The sequence below is a fragment of the Caretta caretta genome, chromosome 10 (genome assembly GCF_965140235.1).
Source record: "Caretta caretta isolate rCarCar2 chromosome 10, rCarCar1.hap1, whole genome shotgun sequence".
Lineage (NCBI taxonomy): Eukaryota > Metazoa > Chordata > Testudines > Cheloniidae > Caretta > Caretta caretta.
In genome coordinates, this window is record NC_134215.1 from 13,350,286 (window position 1) to 13,365,563 (window position 15,278).

The following is a 15,278-nucleotide window of genomic DNA, read 5'->3' on the forward strand; positions in this document are numbered from 1 at the left end:
ACATCAGATTGCTTAGTTTCGTTGTCTCCCAAGGTGAAGGATAAAAATTGAGTCTCTCTCTATTCTTTATCGCCCCAAAAGGATTGCCTGGCTTTGTCTTACAAGTCAGGGATGCCTCCTGGAGATTCACTCTCCTGTGTCTCAATGTGATACAGGAGCTGTGTTAGTTCTCTGTCTCTTGGGTTCAGGATCAGGATAACCACAGCTGGTTTAGGTCAATAGCTTTGATTTCTGCTAATATGTAAATTGAGGTAAACCCACATTGGTCTAGGACAGACCTGTTTATTACCTTTACCTAGGCTAGGCTGTCTTGTCTTAAACATGTTCTAGAAACATCACACAGAGGAAATTCATAATTTCACATATAATATTAACGCATGCATTTTACAATGACATTAATAGCCAGTATGGTATTGGCTTTTTTATGATACCTTACACAGTACCTTTTGGATAAATACCATGACAACACACTGTTGTATGTAGTGAGTTGGTTTGGTCTGATGAGAGACAGTGGGCATTAGTGGCTATTAGGGTCACAGTCCTCCACTCAGTTCTTTGAAAATGTATCCATACGGTACATTTTGAATTTCTTTTTCAAACATGGCAAACTTGCCTAACATCAACTCAAAGCTGAATATTCACTGAGATTTCTTCTTATCCCACAGACAATATCAGAAATTACTTCTAGCTCCCTCACCCAACTTTTCAGAATCTACACTTCCACAAGCATCTCCTGTCCCTCTCATCCTTCCCCACGAAGGAGCTGCTCCAGAAGGTGCTGCTCTTTGTGATCTGGATACAGGTGGCTTGGTGTTAGCAGTCTAAATCATTAAGAAACCAACTATTGAAAAGAAAGAGACTTTACACAGTCATGGGGGAAGACTCTGAAAGTAGTTGAACACAAAATAAATGACCAAACTATAAATAAATAGGACATGAATATTTCCCCCTTAAATGCTTTCAACATTATGTGGCCTGAGAAAAGGTTAGCAGTGCTAAATGCGCTATGTACAGTACAGGGGCAGGGACTGCTCATTCAGTTAGTCCAAGTACTGTATTATAAAAGCCAAACCACATATAAATGCCTCTTCTTCCACAAAAAATAAACTTGCCCCAAACTCCTCATACCTCCGTGCCATCTTAGACAAGCACAGCCAAGCTCTCCAGCTTCCTGGGACTTTCCAGCCACATATGGCTGACCCATTGGCCTGATGTGTTGGTGCAGTAACTCTTTCTATAATTTACCTGCTGAATTGGTCTTGACGTACACACATGCTACCCACCTCCCAAATGAATGCAATAAGATAGGAGCTCAAGAACACACAAATGTGTGGGTATCATTTATATCCTGTATACTGTATTGTAAACTATTGGTTTGTACAAGTCACTTTGAAGTGCCAAATGTCTGAGTAAGGATTTAGGTATTTTTAATTAAGTTCTTTACAGAAAATATATTTGTGCTTAACTAGGTTGACTCCTTTGCCTTCTAAACAGACAGACTGTGTTCTCCCTACCAGCTGGAAAAGCTCAGATTTGGCAAAACAAAATAGGCAAAATGTCAAGGTAAATCCCAAAAGAAAAGCAGACAATATTTGTTTAAAATGATAAAAAGATTTACATATGGGGTCTGAAAAATCTTGGTTATCAGAATTTCAATTGGCTTGTTCGTTATAAGAAAAGGTGCTTTATTTTGTTTTACTGCATCCTTAATTTCTTTTCTGATTTCTTCTTGGTTTGAAATTAAGACCAAGAAGGGTATGTATGTTTAAAGGAACAACACAACAAATTGATTCAATTTCTGTCTTGAAAGTCAACAAAATATTACGTTGAACTTCTATTTAACACTAACAAGTTTGAGGGTTCGTTTCTGTTTTTTCTTCTGTCTAAGTTATGGCCTCCATCACTGTAGTGTCTGAGAGCCTCACAATCTTTGAGGATAAATCCATCAGAAGATTGCTTAAAGCCACCTTAGCCTGTGCCTGTATTCCTGGGTGCACCAGATCTTACCCTGTGTCTTTATGGTCACGATGGGGTAGCTCTCATTTTTTCTGTTTCCTTGGGCTTTGTCTTTTTAGCCTTGTCCATACTACAGCCTTGTCACACAGTTTGTGAGATGGTTGGCTCTGAACATAGTTTGTGTTCACACCCAGTGTTCTATATACTCAGTTAATAACCATGGCAGCTAATAATATTCTGCCCTGGCCCGCAGTCTAAACAGGCACATGATTGTCTTCCTGTATCCAGTTTGTAACACTTTTGTTTTGCTCTGTGGCTTGGACTCTCTGACTGTGCCTGCGGAACTGATTTTCCTTAGTTTCAGGGCTCTGCATACTAGGGCATCCCAGAGTGCGGTGTCCCTATGTTAGTGGCCAACTGTATTCATACCCCCTGGGTGCTATTTTCCTAGATTTTCCCAGCATTTTAAAATAAAAACATGGGTAAGTAGCTTGTTAAGTGTGGGTGACACATGGTTGTGTTATAAAAATTGCTGCTGTGAGTACACAACTCAGTCATGTTTTGTATAACAGTCATAGGAGACCTGATGAACTGACTTTAAAATCATGGTTGTACTTATAATGTGGATGGGTCTTGAGGGTTTTGAGCAAGCCTTCCACATGAGACAGTCATTCTCCAAGAAAGTCCTGGGACTGTCTGATTCATGCTGCAATGAACTCCATTTTTGAGAATACAGACTAACACGGCTGCTACTCTGAAACCTCCATTTTCTATGTGTCTTCTACTTTTCTCTTTTAAAACTACGTTGAAACATCAGTTTAAGATCCATTAAACTTCAGTCAGCTACATGTTTTTTCAGTCAGCTTGTGCTTATAAAAAAGATATAAACAGTAACTGTATACAGAACAATAATTAGCAGCTGTATGATATATTAGAAAATTTGCCCTAAGCATAATGGGAAAAATATTTACATGTACATATTTCCATCTGGTGCCATAACTTCTTATATTAGATATGGACATTGTGCTGGATATAGCTATTTCTGAAGACCACCAGCTTCATTCAAACTATGAAAAAGGAGTGATTGTCTATAAAGAGGGTTTATTATTAAGTGTAGTGTAGTTAATCTTATTTATACTAGATTTTAAATCACTCAAGATAAAAAGGCTGCATTAGTGCTGTAATATGTCAAGAAAGCCTGAAGTCCGTTAACAAAATCTTTGCATGTGACTAGGATGACCTGCATGTGGCTTGTTGTATTACATTGTACTGAAAGGCTTTAACTTTTATTTGTACTTTAAAGGCAGGGCAATCCAAAAAATAGTGAATGTATAAATATATAATTCTAACAGAGTTCTCCCATGCTCTGCACTTCACAAAGTGATACTTTCATAGATTTTAATGATCTCTGCAGTGATATTCTTGTCATTTATCAGTTTTTCCCCCTCATTCAGCCATCTGTATTAATGAAATATTTATGCTGTGTATACTAAAAGCTTATAGGTGGAGGGGTGGGGTTCATTATGTGGAACAACCACATAAATTCTGTTATGAAAATTATATTAACTCTGTATCCATGATTATGGGTTCTTGGGCTCAGAATGGGGCCAGAGTTTGGCGTGCAATGAAGTTGGGAGAATGAGTATAACCAGAACAATCCAGCCAAGAGCACTAGTTAAAAAATGTAGAACTGTTTTCTGAAAATGTGAATGCACCAATAACCCATATGTGGGAAAACATGACTGACATATCATACAATTTCTTTAAATGACAGCTGACTTTGATCATGACCATAATAGTGCAGAGGGTGCACTAGATTAGAATGAGCTGTTTGTGAAGAGTTTATCCAGTATAATAGGCACAAACATAGTTTCCATCAACATCATGAATATACCACATACTTTTTTTTTTTTTAAAGAACACACACACTTTGGTCTGTCAATTGATGTAAAACTATCTATTTTTGCACGAGTGCCAGTTTCCCCTTTTGCAGCCATTGCATCTGTTTGGATGCACAGAGGAGTTGCCTACAAATGAATGCAAAGTACCAGTGAAGAATGTTGAATTTTATTCCCTTCTCGTTCATTGTTAATTTTTTATTCTCCACAAATCTGATATTGGTGCTAGCCATTCTTTTTATAGCAGGCATCCTTGCTGGGTAGTTAAACAACACAAACGATTGAATCATGATTAACTGAAGCTTTTTGATTTCTTTTTCATTTTTGTATTTGATTTCATAACTTTTGGATCTTAGCTTTTGCCAGTGTTCTTGTTTTTTCAGTTTCAGTCTAATATTTGTTCTCTAATAGTTTGATTCTTTAACTGCAATATCCCGTAGTAGACTTCTGGATTGACTTTCTTAATTTGCAGATTTACCTTTAATTGATGGTATAAAATTTACCTTTAATTGATGCATTGGGTTGTTAACCATTTGTCTTATTTTTTAATTTATTATCATTTGTTTGCTTTTTACCTTGTCTTTTTTTGAGGCAGATTTCCATTTAATTTACCAATGAATACTCTGAAAGGAACTACAGACTCCCCTCTTCCCCCACACCCCTTCTGAGTTTGGAAACCTCTGAAGTTAAAAAGGAGCTTATCTTGTACACTTGTATGTTTCTACAGAAGCTCTCATGAAACCCTCCTGGACAAATTTGTTATCACTTGGTCTTTGTTTCACAGAGTTCACTGAGCAATTGATTTGCCAGTGCAGAAGAAATGTAATGTGAGGGCGGCTTTGCTCTATTAGACTTGACAGTGTTTGAACAAAGTTAATACTCTTGCCCAGCTGGCTTTCCAGTTGATTTCTATACTCGATATAACTATGTAAAACAAAATGGAACATTAAAGGTGGACTTGCATCATACCTGTAGAGATGTGTTTTTCTTCTTTGAGTGCTTGCTCATGTCCATTCCCTATTAGGTGTGTGTGCTCACCACATGCACCGGTGCCAGAGGTTTTTCCCTCAGCAGTATCCATAGGGGACCAGCTCTGGTGCCCTCTGGAGTGGCGCCCGCATGGAGTGGTATAAGGGGCACTGCCAGTTCCCCCCACCCTCAGTTCCTTCTTGCCGCCAGTGATGGTGCTGCAATGTCTGCTGCTTTGGCTAGTGTTATTTCATTCTCTGTTCTTGAGAACTTTGAAATCCTGTAAAATAGTTATACATAGTTAGTAGTTTCTTAGATACCCTTATTAGTAGTTCTCGAACTCTTCGTTAGTCCCGAATGGGACTCAGCCGGGGGATGGAGCGTGCCCCGGTCCCCAGACTTTAAGTCCTGCAATCCACATACCAGCTGCCTAAGGTGCTTAGGTGAAGGGCACATAAGTGACAAGTGCCGTATCTGCAAGTCCTTCAAACCTAGGACAAAGAAGGAGCACGATATCCATCTAAGAGCACTGGTAATAGGCACTGGTAAGTACCAAAAAGTTGACGTTAATGCCAGTGCAGAGGATAGAGTTCATCGGAGAGGTCCTCGACTCAGCCTACGTCAGGGCATTCCTGCCTCTAGAAAGGTTCCACACGTTGACGAACCTCATCATGGAAGTCTCTGTGTTCCTTCTGACTACAGCCTGGGTCTGTCTGCACCTCCTGGGTCACATGGCAGCGTGCACTTACGTGGTCTGCCATGCCAGGCTCCAGATGCGACCCCCTGCAACAATGGTCTATTCCCAGTCCCGTGACCCCCTGGAAAAGATCGTTATCATTCCCCAGGCAATACATACTTCACTGCGGTGGTAGACCGACTGCAGAACAGTCCTGGAAGGGGTTCCGTTTGGCAACCCTTCCCACTCCATTGAGTTGGTGTCAGACGCCTCGGACCCTTAGCTGGGGGGCGCTTATCGGCATCCTCCAGACTCAGGGAATGTGGGCCCCGGATAAAGAGTGGTTACACATAAACATCAAAGAGCTCTGAGCAGTCTGGCTGGCATGTGGAGTCTTCTTGCCCCACCTGTCGGGCAAGGTGGTACAAGTCCTGACAGACAACACAGCCTCGATGTTCTACATCAACAGGCAAGGTGGAGCGCGCTCGTCGACTCTCTGTCAGGAGGTGCTCCATCTATGGAACTTCTGCATCAGCCACAAGATCCACCTGAAAGCTTGTCGCCTTCCCGGCATCAGGACTACACTGGCGAACCAGCTCAGCAGGGACTTCTCTCACCACAAGTTGTCGCTCCCTCCAGAGGCAACCTGAAGGATATTCCAAAGGTGGGAAACTCCCCAAGTGAACCTGTTCACTAGCAGACAGAACAGGAAATGCCATCAGTTTTGTTCTCAGTAAGGTCTGAGCAAGGGCTCCCTCTCCAATGCCTTCCTCCTGTCGTGGTCAGGGAGCCTGTTGTACGCGTTCCCTCTGATTCCACTCCTAAGCAGGGCCCTGAAAAAGATCAAGAGAGACAAGGCGCAAGTCGTCATGATCGCCCCTGACACGGCCTCGCCAGCACTGGTGCAGCACACTCATGAGCCTATCAGCGGCCCCTCCTTGGCCCCTGCCCAACCGACCAGACTTGCTGTCACAGGATCACTGTTGACCCCTACACCCCAACCTCGAGTCCCTCCACCTCTCGGCGTGGATGCTGCATGGTCCTCCTGGAAGGTAGGAAGCCCTCAACTAGACTGACTTACCTCGCCAAGTGGACAAGGTTTTCCCACTGGGCGTCCAAACAGGGCATCTCTCCCTCGCATTCCTCCATACAGGCTGTCCTGGACTACCTGCTTCATTTGAGGAACCAGAGCCTGGCACACTCTTCCATTAGAGTGCATCTCGCAGTCATCTCTACTTTTCACCCGCCAATCCAAGGACAAACAGTGTTTTCCCATGACATGACAGTCAGATTCTTGAGAGGGCTCGAGAGACTCTTCCTGCAAGTACGGTCTCCTGTCCCGCAGTGGGATCTTAACTCGCTCTTCTCTAGGCTCATTGGCCCGCCCTTTAAGCTGCTGGGTTCCTGCTCTTTTTCACAACTATTGTGGAAAGTCGTGTTTCTGGTGGTGGTGACATCGGCGAGACAGGTCTCTGAAATTAAAGCCTTGACCTCCGAACCTCCCTACAAAGAGAAGGCTCAGTTGCGCCCCACCCAGTCTTCCTGCCAGAGGTGATCTCCACCTTCCATATGAACCAGGACATCTTCCTCCCGGTGTTCTGTCTCAAACTGCACAAGACAAATGAGCAAAAAGAAAAGGAGTACTTGTGGCACCTTAGAGACTAACCAATTTATTTGAGCATAAGCTTTCGTGAGCTACAGCTCACTTCATCGGATGCATACTGTGGAAACTGCAGAAGACATTATATACACAGAGACCATGAAACAATACCTCCTCCCACCCCACAGCAGGAGAGTGGGGTGGGAGGAGGTATTGTTTCATGGTCTCTGTGTATATAATGTCTTCTGAAGTTTCCACAGTATGCATCCGATGAAGTGAGCTGTAGCTCACGAAAGCTTATGCTCAAATAAATTGGTTAGTCGCTAAGGTGCCACAAGTACTCCTTTTCTTTTTGCGAATACAGACTAACACAGCTGTTACTCTAAAGACAAATGAGGAGAGGCATCTTCATGCCCTGGACATCCGGAGGGCCTTGGCTTTCTACTTAGAACGTACCAAGCCTTTCCATAAATCAACTCAGCTCTTCCATCGCTACAGCGGATAGGATGAAGGGTCACCCGGTGTCCTCACAAAGGATTTCCAATTGAATTACCTCATGCATAAGGACCAATTATGACCTGCAGGGGTTCTGCCGCCGCCGAATGTCAAAGCCCACTTAACGAGAGCGCAGGTGTCTTTGGCGGCCTTCCTGGTGCACATTCCTATCCAGGACATCTGTAGAGCCGCAACATGGTCCACGTGTTCACGTCTCATTATGCCATCACTCAGCAGGCCAGGGGCGACACTGGGTTCGGAAGAGCTGTGCTGCAGTCTGCACATCCATGAAATCCTATCCACCTCCAGGGGTACTGCTTGGGAGTCACCTAATATGGAATGGACATGAGTAAGCACTTGAAGAAGAAAAGACATGTTACCCTGGGTTACTTGGCTGTTTTTAGCAATAAGCCATAGTGGTTTCAGGAACTTTACCGATTTGCCAAATTCTCCCTGTACAGACAGATATCTTTTCCATACACTGGTATTCTTTGAGATGTGTTGCTCATGTCCATTTGATGACCCGCCCTCCTTCCCCACTGTTAGAGATTCCGGCAAGAAGGAATTGAGGGTGCGGGGAGCCGGTGGCACCCGTTATACCATGCTATACGGACACCACTCCAGAGGGTGCCAGAGCCGGTTCCCTAGAGAAACTCCCAGTACTGGTGCATGTGGCGAGCACACACACCTAATGTGGAATGGACATGAGCAACACATCTCGAAGAACACCAGTTACGGAAAAGGTAACTGTCTTCTTCAGAGTAAAATCTAATAATTTTAGTTTACTAGGGTTTATGTTTTCTTGTATCGGGCTACATCTGTAATAATGCCTCAGTAAATTGACTAGTCCTGTTTCATATTAAGATATTAGATTTTTGTGTATTATGTTGTAGAGGCAAAAATAGCAGTGTGCATTTCATAGTGAGATTTGTTACTCGCTCATTATTCTACTGTTGTTTTGAGGCGAAATATCCATTTTCTCAGTTTTTTTCCCTCTTTGTATTTATAGCAAAATATACCAGCTTTCAAATCGCAGTCTTGCTATATGTAAATTGCACACATCGGTCTGACATTTTAGCCCAGCTCAGTTTTTACATATTTAAAATTTTTGCATGTGAGGCATTGAGAGAGTATTTGCAGACATGGTGCATTTGTTTTGCATGATTTTAAAATGTACTGTATTTTTCAAATATGATGCAAAGTTATCCTATGTTTTGAGCAAGGAATTGGTAGTCAGGATTCCTGGGTTCTTCTGCTTGCTCTCCCAGTGACTTATGTGGCACTTAGGGCAAGCCACTTAATCCTTCCGTACTTCACTTTTGCCACCTGTACACTATATACTCTAACACCTGGTCACATGGACGTTGTGAGGCTTAGTTAATATAATGCTGGTACAGTACTTTGAATCATTATATAAAAGTGCTACGTGAGTGCTGAGTATTTTTATTATCCAGTATTTTATTTGAGCAATTATTTTTCTCATTTATTTTGTTACAGCTGGTCCAAAAAACCAAAAGAATGGAAGTTTCAAAAGACCAGGCAGACTTGGCTTCTTTTGCACATGTATGATAAAGAGAAGGTTTGTATTAACAATATTTTTTATTTAGCGAAGTAATATCTTAGAGCAAGTAGTTATAAATTAGTTACGCCTATTTTTTGTTAACCAAATGTTACTATGGTGTCCCAACACATTTGTAATTTTTGATTTAATCTGGACAAGGAATCAATGTATACTTTTGATTCTCAAATCAGCAGTGTTTAGAAATCATTTGTTACTGTAGCCTTTCAGAACAATGGGCAAGACATGTTTGCCAATCTCTTCTTAAATCATTTATAGTTAATGCAACAAGACTTAGAAGAAAGGTCATAATAGACCATGGATGGTTTGGAATGACTTTTCTCCTGTGTACACTAGATTGTTATAATTAATGTACAGAAAATATTATTGCATTTTGAATACAAATGAATGATAAAGTTAGACCACATTTCAGATATATTGGTTAATCTGAACTTCTGAATGTGGAACCCAATGCTAAAATCATAGATACTCACATTTTAGGCAGCTGAAGCTGTTTCAGATCCTTTCAGGCTCTGACTCAGATGTGAAACCATGTTAGCGGGCTGCTAATATGGTTTCTCACTCAGTACAATGTACATAGGACCTTAGACTGATTATAAAAGGCTTGGCAGTGCATCTATGTTAAAAATCAAAGGCTAGGCTTGCACCAGTGGTAGAATCCAGAAATTTAATAACTTTTGAAAACAAGAGATTTAATTTCCAGTTAGCCTCTGGTTACAGTGGCAGTGAGGGAATGTTTCAGATCATTCCACTTTGTTGCATAATAGAACAAACCACCTTGCCAATCCATAGTGGGTTGTTCATTTATTCTTTTAGTTGACATGGAATCAATTTTTGCCCATTGTCTGGATGTGTCCATACAGTTAAAGATTTTTTTATGTTTACTTTATACATAACACAATTAAAATAGTTTTTGGCCTATTTGATGCAAATTTCAAGCCAGCTACCAACTTAAAGTGTTACCTTGATGAGAAGAAAGATTTTAAAAAAAAATCAGTCTTTAATTTAGGCAAAAATGTTCACAAAGCATTAGTACATTTACTGGCATAGCTGTATTTGGAAAGTGACAAAATAAAAGTTTAATTGCAGGTATGTGGAATAATTTGCTTCGTACTTTAGATTTGTTTCTCCTTTAAAACAGTCCTTAACATCCTACCAAACACAACATATGTTCTCTACAGCTGTCTAGGAGCTATTTCAGAGCCAAAATGATGTCCTTGCTTTTACACCTGTTTGTCTTTGGGTTTCTTTCTTTTCACATTGACATAAATTGGTTAATAGTATCTTCAAATAGCATGTTTTCAATAGATTTGAGTATCAATACATAGCTTAATTCTGTATTTCTCAACACTGAAATAGAAATGTTTCCTATTTTGGTATCTTCTGTAATCCATTGAGATTATTATGAGTTATTTATACTAACATATTTTGAACTGTCTATTACTGGTGAGGTCAGATTGCAAATGGTCTTTAAATAGGCCACTTCCACTGATTTCTAGGAGTTTGAACGAGGAACTACTCAAGTACATAAAGTTAAGCACATACGTAAGTACTTCCCTGCATCAGACCCTTGGTGAGGGTGGACCACTTTGGTGAATATATTTTTATGCTTACAGTCTGCTTCTTCTTTAGCCAATACAGTCTACAGAGTTCCAGTCATGAATAAAATACAAAAGAAAGCACTTTTTCTGTTCCTTCCCAAGTTCCGTCTTTGGCTTCTGGTGGTGCCCAGTTGATAACGGAGGTCCTGCTGTAGGGCAAAGTAGGATTCAGAGAGGAAGGTGTACTTGCTTCTTTCTATAAAATCAATTAGGGCTGACTCTGTAAAATCCAGATGGTGGGTGACTGGTGTCATAGGTCTGGTTGAGCGCACCCTGTTAGCAACTCCCTGGACTCCTGTGAGGGGATACAGCTGCTGGATCCTGTGTATTTTAAGACTCTGGAGTCTCAACAGATACCAGGCATAACCCCAGTATTGGAGCTGCTGAGCACATTCTTGGAGTTCAGACCCTCTGTCCAGCACTCCAGCCTGAGAGCTGAGATCTCTGCAGTCAAATTGCCTCTCCCGTTACCAGTTCTGACTTCTCGTGTAGTTTAAACCCGGTCTTTTCCAGAACTCCACTCAAAGGTGTGAGCCTTCTGGGTTACATCTTTGTGGGGGCATGTGGCATGTGTAAATGCTGAACACCTTCACAGTTATATAGTACTGTTGAACACTCAAGAGTTGATAATATTTGGTTCACTTCTAGGTAAATATTTCCATTTAATATGTTTGGCTCCTACATACCTAAATGGCATTGTTGGACTGTACATATTCAATTGATTTACTTCCTCTGGCATCAACAGCCAGCTTTGGAATATTGCCTCAGGCCTAATTCAGATTACATCGAGGAGATCACCATGAAAAGAAATGGTTCTGCAAAAATTATTCTCACTTATTAATAGTAATTATTTGAATTGTGTACAACAAACTCTCTGTCCTTTGGAGCCATGGCATCGTTTTGTTGAAGAAAAATAACTTTTCAACAAGAAGCTCTTAAATATTGTTTTGGTGACAGTCTAACTCGGGGGAAGATGTGATATTTGCCTCATTTATTTATTTATTTTTGCTTCCATGCCCAGTTGGTGTGCTTATGCAGCCCTGTGGAACTAACTGTAGACACAGCAAGTCTACACGCGGCAACCATTCTCCAGATAAGGCTAGGGTCAAGGAAGCTGTTTGGAAGAGAGGAAATGAAACAAAAGCCAAGTGGAAATGATAAACAAAACCATAAACCCATTAAGTTTGTCTACCACTATTGCATATTCAGTGGAGGGAAAAATACATAGAATACTGTCTGGTTAACATGGTTTTTACTTGGAATAAATTATATAGCTAGAATAAAGAAATGTTTCAAAGGTTTTTGTTCGCCTTTCTTTGAGGCTGAAAACTAAATGCTTTATAGCCTTAAGAACAAAGCAGCCACATGATTTACTCCACACAAACAATTTCTAAGTTTAGCACAGACTACTAATTGCCCCTTTAAGCACTTTGCTTAAATTATATAATGATAGATATAATTATACATGATGAGGTCTAACTACACAAATAAAGTCTGGTAAAAAGAAGGGTAAATTATATATGGATGTTTTGGCTAAAGTACAGAGTACACAGAGCCTGTTGAGTTCAAACATTCACTATCGAGAGAATTATTTCGATTAAAGGAATATTATCAACCTAAAACTCATATTTGTGTCTTATCATTTTTGTCTGCTGTTGTTACAAATTTACTGTAACTGAACCAGATTAGAAAACAAGAGGATCCTTTTATTTTTTCAGTATATTTACTCTATGCATTTGACAGCACTTTGTGTATAGTTAGTTTAATCATTATCCCTCTGGCTAATGTCCTTTTTCGTGTGGGTAGGTTTTTAACAAGAGTGTTGTAGCTGAAGAGTGATAGTTGGCTTCCCTACTGGATAACTTATAAGTATAAATAGAGATCTTGCTTTTGGTTTGGTGCTCTGTATTATCCTTCATTTACTATGACATTGTTGGAGTGTCATTTCCTCAGAGCACTGTGAGTGATAGAACTTTCAGTCAGTGAAGTTACCGGGCTCAGTGACAGTGCAGAAATAACTGGATAAGTTCATTATCTGTTAAAATTCTTTCTTCTGGAAAATTGTATTTCTCAGGTAGAATAAAAGCATACAGACCTCTGTCAAGTAAGGCCCTGATCCTTCAAACGCCTGTGCATGTGCTTCCCTTTACACTTTATATTGAGTAGTCCTGTTGAAGTCATGTGTAAAATTAAATATGAGCGTAAATGTGTGCAGAATGGGTCATTTTAGCTTCTTCTGAATCACAGGGAAATATTTTATTCATAACAGGAATTGCTGTCATAGAAATTGTACATAAATTTAAGAAATGCTTCGTAGAAAATCAGTTTATGTGATCTTCTTGAAAATACATTACTTTATGGTTAAAAATGTGGAGTAAACCAATGTCTAAAATGTCTTTATTGGATTATCAGTAATGTAAATACAACTTATTGGTTATAACAGTGTCATATCCCACCTGATGAAGCTAAAATGTAACCTATTACTAACTAAGTAATGAGAAGGGAAGAGAGAGGAGAAAAAACAGATGGGGCGCTTGGAGACTATGACGCTGTTTCACATTAGGCATGTTTTAGTTAAATGATTCTATCAGAATCTGATTCACTGTGATCTAAAAATGGTTTCCATATGTCTGAATTTATCTGTTGTTTTTCAGACTAAATGCTAGCCCCTCTTATGGTGGTTCTGTCAAAGTTACAATCTATTGTTTGACAGTGGGTGGTATCTCTTCCCAGCAGCTCAGATAATTTTGGGTATTGATGGAGGAAAGTTGCTATTATTAGATGTATTCTGAGCTGTTTGGCCAAATCCTTTCCTCAGATATGTGCGTGCAACTCTCATTAAATTCAGTAGAACTTGCACACATATATCCAAGGGTAGTATTTGGTCCACTGTTTTCTTCTTCAACAGCTCGTATAGGGTTGAGATGTTGGTCAGTAAGTGGAGGGATGTACTAATAGGCATTTCAGCTTCTGTTGTGATTGCATTTTGCTTAAGAGTTTTATCCTAAAAGCTGAGCACAGAGCAAACATGTAATGATTGTCTCCCACAGTGATTAGCACACTGCCAATAAATATCCCCATTTGAGTCGAGAGTTGCTTGCATCTAGTAACCATGTAGTCCTGGTAGTTGTCTGACTCAGCCTGGTATATATTCAGCCTGGTGCCATCGCATGACTTTCATTGTGTCAACCATCTCTCTTCTTAAAGGTTCCAGATGAATATTTCTCTATTTTATTGGACTATCTGGAGGGGCTTAAAGGCAGTGCGCGAGATGTAACCATGCAGAAAGCTGAAGCTCTTATGAAAGAGTATGACAATTCGGATACAGAAGATCCAGGTCAGTTGGAGAAGTGTGAGCGCATACGAAAAGTTTTACAGCTATTATCATGAAAGTGTGTAAACCTTGTCATTAGATTGCTAGATTCATCTGTTTCTATCATTGTATGGAGAGCAGGTGAAATGCAACAAATAACTTCTAAAAAAAATATGTAAATACATGTTTTTTCATTAAGAATTGTAATTATGATAAGATTTCATCTTTCCATTGCTCATTGTACAATATTTTTAAATCAATCATTAAACAGTTTATTAAGGAGACTGTAATCAAAACAAACCAGTGTTTGCCCATTATTAAACATTCTATTTTGGCTCCATCAAGTAATTTTTGCATCTCTTGGAAATGAATGGAATCATCCATCTCACTTTAGTTCTTCACATATCAACATGTAATTACTATTAACTGATGAGAGGAGCTTTGTGTCTCTTAATAAAAGCAAAACAACGAACAGAAAGCCTGGAGGTTCTTTCACACAGGGTAGTTTTAAAAGTGAATGTAAAGCACAGTGTTTTATCAGCCAGCTGTAATCTGTCACTTTCAGCTTTAGCGGCATGTCATTTGGATTTGGGAAAGATCATTTTCAATCTGTCGAACATGGGTTTATAACACATTTGCTTATTAGCAATTTAAGCAAAGAGCTGGAGATTGTCAGCTTTGTTAGTTTTCCTCTTGATATTTAAAGTTTTTTGGGTGCTTTATGGTATAGCTAGGTATTCAGAAAATGTACAGATGTGAATGGTCCAAATCAGATGTCCATTGTGAAATCAGCCAATTATACCTTTAATAAGATGCTGTCCAGAACAGGAAGTGCTGTGTTATAACATTTTGTGTTCAGCCTGACAAATTACATCTTCATCTTTCTCTTGTAATTGTTTCACAGTTGAATTAATCTGTATTCAGTTGCTTCAATGAGGGAACATTTGCATCCCAGGAGAATGCTGAAGACCAGACTTTTGTGTAAAAAAAAAAAAAAAAGGGGGGCATTAATTACTCAAAAGTTTGAGATCTCACTTTAATAACAATACTAACTGAGCACTTGTTCCCCACCAACACTCATGACCTGATTCTCAAAAGGTTTTGTAATTACAGCATTTGGCTGGATTTTGACAACCTACACATACATGACTTGCTGTAACTCTCGAAATATACAACCAGTTATAAAAGCAG

General features: G+C 39.9%; 1 protein-coding gene across 5 annotated transcripts in view; it reads left to right on the top strand.

Moving 5' to 3' along the window:
- CHLSN (cholesin) overlaps positions 1 to 14,565 on the top strand; it is a 194,612-nt gene extending 180,047 nt beyond the window's left edge. For all 5 annotated transcript variants that reach the window (XM_048867238.2, XM_048867239.2, XM_048867237.2 and 2 more), the window contains 2 exons: positions 9,092 to 9,173; positions 13,982 to 14,565. In XM_048867238.2, the coding sequence (XP_048723195.1) occupies positions 9,092 to 9,173; positions 13,982 to 14,164 (265 nt within the window). In that variant the 3' untranslated portion in view covers positions 14,165 to 14,565. The remainder of the gene's footprint in view (positions 1 to 9,091; positions 9,174 to 13,981) is intronic.
- Positions 14,566 to 15,278: the final 713 nt, after the last annotated feature.